The sequence below is a fragment of the Cariama cristata genome, unplaced genomic scaffold, assembly GCF_000690535.1.
Source record: "Cariama cristata isolate BGI_N322 unplaced genomic scaffold, ASM69053v1 scaffold21910, whole genome shotgun sequence".
In the NCBI taxonomy this organism is placed as follows: Eukaryota; Metazoa; Chordata; class Aves; order Cariamiformes; family Cariamidae; genus Cariama; species Cariama cristata.
Genome location: NW_009593226.1, coordinates 8500 through 14741, shown reverse-complemented (window position 1 = coordinate 14741; position 6242 = coordinate 8500). Strand labels below are relative to the sequence as shown.

General features: G+C 44.8%; 1 protein-coding gene across 1 annotated transcript; it reads left to right on the top strand.

Moving 5' to 3' along the window:
• Positions 1–1208: 1208 nt before the first annotated feature.
• Positions 1209–4696, top strand: SIRT4 (sirtuin 4; the record flags this gene model as incomplete). Its single annotated transcript, XM_009709641.1, is given in 5 exon segments — positions 1209–1714; positions 2399–2693; positions 3802–3948; positions 3951–4004; positions 4459–4696. Coding segments are annotated over 4 exon segments (951 nt in total), but the record flags the coding sequence as incomplete, so codon positions are not given.
• Between the last annotated feature and the right edge of the window lie 1546 nt (positions 4697–6242).

Sequence of the window (6242 nt, the reverse complement as noted above, 5' to 3'; positions counted from 1 at the left end):
ACTATCTGGGGCCTGTTGCAATCACTCTTTAGAGACCATCCCCTCTTATCAGTAATTAAAGTCCTTCCTCCATCTTCCAGATCTCATACAAGCCCCCTTGCTAAGGGAGACAGTGGGAGGCAGAAATACCAGACAGTCAATTCTCAGTATGGTTTCCTTCAAAACTTTTTGTACTTTGTATGCAAAACCATAAAAAGGCCCAGAAAAAAAATGGGTTTAGAATAGTGAAATGGAGAAAGGAGAACTGCAGACTGCCAGAAGGACCAAACAAAATCAAGTTCCAAACCAATCCACTCCTGTCACAACAGGTCCTGCACACAATTCCGGGCTTCTTGTCAGCAAAGCCATCCTGCCTGCCTCCAACAGGGCATGCCATTTCTCCCTTAGGGCAGGATTTCCATCCCATTCCTACCTGCCAGGCAGTTGTTTCCACACCTCGCCCCCCCATTTGTGTGACCCCTCCTCTCTCAAAGCCCCCTGTTTCTGCTGGAGAAGCAAAGCAGTACCCCTCCACCTCTCCACTGACTACAGGGAGATGGCACCCACAAAGGAGGAAGTGCCAGAGGCATTTAGGCGGTGTCCTGATCATCTTCAGTCCCATTTCAAGGCCCGTTCTGCACCAGGCCTTTATAAAAAAAGAAGAGTAACTCCAGTCAAGGCCTTTGTCCTGAAAAAGCAACATTTCAAGGTTGTTTTTCTCTCTCTTCCCACAACATGTGCAAAGGATGGGGTAAATAGAAAGGACTGATTTGGAGCAGGCAGAATCTTAAAGAAAGCAGGGCAAGGGTCTCCTGTGGAGGAACCACCCAGACAGCACCTCTGGGGTGGGGTGCTTCACCTTCCTGACATTTCTTCTTTATCCTGTTGCACATACCTGGGGAAAGACTCCACATGCTCAGGTCTTTCTGGGCTCTTTACAAGTCTTCTTAGGCAGCTGTCCTTCACACCAGCACAGAAAAGCAGGAATCCTGCAAGTCAAAGGTGCTAACTTTGTCCTTATACCTTGAGCAGTCCTCAGTGTTGCCACGCAAATGCTGTCCTCCGACAGTGGGCTTTAGTTAACATTTCCAAAATAATTTGTATTTCTTTATTAAAATGAGCAAAGAATACTTATCAGCATCATCTTCCAGAGAATCCCAGGAAAATGGAATTAAGGACATGCGGTTTGCTTTCTTTTACCTGCCATGTGTTCTGTTCTTGGCTTTTAGCTGAACATGTTCTCTGCCAGGAAGTTGTCTGGAGTTTGCAGAGCCACTAGATTCCATCATTTCAGATCCCATTCTGTATCCAGAACCTCTCCAAACTTGGCTTTCGTGCCAGCCTGTCTTCCCCCAGATCCTGTGGAAGTAGAGGAGCTGCAGCGCTTCGTTTCTAACTCCAAGAGGCTGTTTGTAATGACTGGCGCTGGAATCTCGACTGAATCAGGGATCCCAGATTACCGTTCTGAAGGTGTCGGGCTCTATGCCAGGACAGACAGACGGCCCATCCAGCACGCTGAATTTGTTCGTAGTGCCAGTGCCCGGCAGCGGTACTGGGCAAGGAACTTTGTGGGCTGGCCCCAGTTCTCCTCCCACCAGCCAAACACAGCACATCTGGTACTAAGAGACTGGGAGAAGCTGGGGAAGCTGCACTGGCTGGTGACCCAGAATGTGGATGCCCTTCACACCAAAGCCGGGAGCCAGCGCATGACAGAATTGCATGGCTGCACACACAGGTACTCTCTGTTGGCAGAGGGAGGGTGGTTGATCCTCTGGTCTCTTGTTCAGAGTGACTGATGAGCAGGTAGAGTGTTAGCTGCTGAGAAAGGAGGCAAAACGTTGAATTTGGGTTCCTGGAGATGACATGCTCAAAGGTGGTGTTGGGCTGGGGTAGAGAAAAAGGTCACCAAACAGTGCTGTTCACAGCACAGTATTTAAGAAACATGAAGACCACTCCGTTTTTTTGAGCATTATTTGGATCATTTCCCTTGGAGCCTGCATCAGTCAGAATTTCCCCTTTCCTTGCTACAGCAAATGTCCTCTTAGTGAAGAGGACAAGGGGATCCTGAGGATGCAAGGATTATCCAGGGCTAAGCAGAGTGGATAGTGCCAGAAATGCCCAGGATGAGTGGACTGGAGAAGGGCCACTGCAGCCTGGCTGTGATCACCCAAAGTTTCCAGATGAAAAGGCACAACCGGAACTGGGAGAGAGGATGCACGGTAGGGTTCAAAGTGATTCCTCTAGAGCATTCCTACAAAGCAACAACTGGAGGTAGAAAGACAGACCTTGACCTGTACTATTTGGTAAATAAATGTGGATAATGATGACAGGCCTTCCAGGCCTTCTAAGGAAGAAGTCACAGACTCCAGATCTTCAGCTGACATGAAACTCTCCATTAAGACTTTGCTCTGAACTGCAGGGTTTTCTGCCTGGCCTGCGGAGACCAAATCTTGCGCTCTGAGCTTCAGGAGCACTTTGAAGCTCTGAATCCTACCTGGAAAGCTGAAGCATTCGGTGTGGCTCCAGATGGGGATGTCTTCCTGACAGATGAGCAGGTGCGTAATTTCCAAGTCCCAGCCTGCCGTAAATGTGGTGGAATCCTGAAGCCCGACGTGACATTCTTTGGAGACACAGTGAGCCAGGAAAAAGTGAGGTTTGTGCACCAACGCCTGACGGAATCAGACTCCATGCTGGTGGCAGGATCCTCTATGCAGGTAAGTAGGTCTTCTTCCCACACTGCATTCCCATTTCTGTGCTACTCTGCCTGCAATAATACTTGGTCCCACAATTTAGGACTACTAATTGCTTGTGGATCAGAACAGCCTCTCCAGAGCTGCTTTGTAGGGCTTCCCTGTCACTCTATTGCCAGTCTGCTTCATGCTGCTATAAATAACTCCATTCAGACTTCTCTCTGCTACCTCCTCCATCAGTACATCGTAGGTTCACAACTGCCCATAAATCCAAGATACCTGATACAATTCAGTCCTGCAGAGATCATTACCCCACTTTTTTTTTGTTGAATTTTTTAGCCTTTGGCAGCTTTCTAGGCCTTACGGCACACCGTATGGAATACCAGATTTTAGGATCTCTAACTCCCAAATAAATTATCAATAAGAAAGCAGGAATCTCTCCGCTTGCTGCTTGTTTAGGATTGTCCTTGGTATCACAATGTGTTTTCTCCATTAGCCTCTTACTGATAAGGTAAGGTAGTTTAGAAACCCCTGTTTAACACGTGGAAGCTTTTGGAATAGAATTTGTATAAGAGAAATGTTTCCAGTAACAAGTTCTATTACATTAAAAAAACCTACTCAAACGCCTTCCGGAATGAGATAAAACCAAGGCTGCCTGATTGTGATTCTCTTGGCTTCGGGATACTGGAGGCAAATTCCTTGAGCTTGCACTTCTTAAGCTTATAATCCTTTGTACAGGAATGATTGAAATGCCTTAGCTTCATTCTTGTACTACCTAAGCTGGGCCATGTGAGAACCATCAAAGTAGAAGCATATAAGTCCCGATGATAACTAATAAAAACTGCTGCAGAGATTTACTAAAAGACAAGGACATGTCCCTTCAATGTACTATGAAGCTTCAGTTTCTGTGAAACTGCAAATCCTTCACTGACAGAGGTTAAAAGCTGTTCTTTTTGGTGCACTCCCGAATGGAGAAATTTCCTACCCGAATTCAGTGCAGTTGCTTGACACAGCATGTACATGCAGCCCCTGTTCCCAGTGCCAACAGCAACTATTTTACTTTCCTTACTGCTTTCTGTAGCTCCTCTTTTTCCTAAGCTGCCAGTAATTCTGTCTTCTGCTATTCCTGCAGGTATACTCTGGTTACAGGTTTGCTCTTGCTGCGCGGGAGAAGAAGCTGCCAATTGCGATCCTTAACATTGGACCCACAAGGTTAGATCACTTTGCATCCTTAAAACTGACTTCCCGCTGTGGAGAGCTGCTGCCTTTGATTGTTGCACATGACCCAACAAACTGAGCTTCAGTAGCTACCAGGAGTAAAGTTATTTCTACAAGGTGAGTACCTTTCCTGGTCAGCCACCTTACAGGATAAGAAGATGGGTTCACATCAAATGCTGAGACACAGATGTGCTGGCTAAAAGTACATTCCCACAATGTGCACCAAAACATGGCTGTACATTTTCAGCTGTAACTGGTATGCTCTGATGGGCCATGATACTGTTTCCCATGATCGTAAACAAAAAGCATACTAAGTGCTAATGCTCCCAGAAAATTGGGCAAGAGTAGCCAGAAGACTTGGCAGTGTTGAGTTCCAATCCATTTGTCACCATCAGAAAACCAGAGGGGATCATCTGCAGATTGAGGGAACCTGGTCAACACTGTTGCCTTTGCAAATGACAATTGAAAAGCTGTGCCTAGTTGAATTGGTCCAGCTAATCCTAATCAAAACACTGCTGTTTAAAATAATCAATTCCATCTATAAAGCACCTTCTTCTCTCCACTCCAGCAGGACCCATCATCTCAAAAGGGGAAAACTTCCATCTGAGGCAGCTGTGAGATCGAATGCATGGCCCCTGATGACACCAGGAGAGGGCAGCAAGCCTCGCACATGTCATCCTGACCAGTTTTCTCCATTGAAACCATCTCCACTTACCAGAAAAAATGATGATGAAAAAACTACTTCCCTGCCTTACCTTGCCATTGTAAACAGTGCCTTTTTTTTTTTCCATTCACTGGGACAGTATAATCAGACTACCATATCGGAGAACAAAATACCTTTCTTATAATTGTCCCCAGAGAAGAAGAGGAACAGGGATTTTGGCTGAGTAACTTGAGGCTATAGCACAGGATGGCGACGTGGAAAACCACGGTATCTGCTGGAAGATCCAAAACCACTAGTGGGCAAATGTGGAGTGTGCAAAGAGGAAAAGGAGGCAAGAGGAACTGCAGTTGTCATTTAAAAAAAAAAAAAAGGTTCAAAGTAGAAGCTGAACAAGAATACTGCTCTTGTAAGAGATTATTTGAAAGCACTGACTATAAGGCTGACATCTTCCAGCAAGGAGGGGAAGTCAGCATTTCTCTGAACTGTCAGCTGACAAGCTAAACTGCTTACTATCTGAACCCTTTAAAAATTACATATTGTTGAGAAGCCAGAGGAGTTACTTTAAGCTAATCTGACCAGCAGTGCTTTCAGTGTGGCTGCTACATTTTCCAGAATGCATTTTTGGAAGATGTTATTTAATTAATGAATAGCTAAGTAGTGAATTAAAATTGTTTACAAGATTGATACTATTTGCATTGTAATTTCCTCTCCCTTCTATGATTTATTCAAGTACAGTCTCAATAGCCAGTTTAGATTCATTTTTTCCATTGCAAAAATGCAGGATGTAATTACTAACAGCTGATGAATTAAGAGAGAAATACAATTAAATCTGTGCAATACATCTCCCTCAGGAGGTAATCTCAAGCTATTAATAGATGTAATTTTCCACACTCCTAACAGGAGATCCATCACTACTGGGTAACCATTTTTTTGTTGATCCTCAGGGTGGTAACATAAGCCATATTAAACCATTTATGGAGTAAAAAACAGAATCTTGCCCAGATCAGAACACTAAATTTTTGACCCAACCTTCTGCATGAATCTACTGCTCCCCTTCTGGCTGTGAGGGAGATTAATTGTTGAGGTCTTCCAAATGCCCCAGTCCTACTCTCCACGTAACATGTCCTGTATTAATATTTTGACAAGAACAAGCAGTTGGAAGCAAGGATGCCAGAGTCATCTGCTAAAAGGTCAAGTAGCAAAGCAAGGACAACTGACCACGTGATGCAAAGTTCTTTTTCTGCTTTGTTGTTGATTCAAATCCATGCCAGGCAGGACGAAGCAAAGCACAGAATCTAAGGGATACTTAGGCACTCAATTTCTGCAGAAGGTAGAGGGAATTAAGATACTTAACACGTTTCAAGATTTGGCTATTACGTGTCAGAAGAGAGACAGCTTCACTTGGAAGCCAAGCGAGGTTAAGTTCAGGACCCCATCTGCATTCTGCTCTCATTTAATGGGGATCCTGCTTTCCAGCGAGTTAGGTATCTGCTGTTTGGTAGTGAAGAAAGCTCACAGATGTCACTCCATCTTTAGCATACTACAGCTGTCCTGCTAACCAAAGTTTTTGCAAAAATCACTGCTAAGGCATAGCAGAGTCTCCACACACAGCCAGGGAGCTTGCACAGAGTGTTTACTCACATAGGTTTTTCCATGTAAGAAGAGATGTTTATACCTCCTTAGCAGAGGAA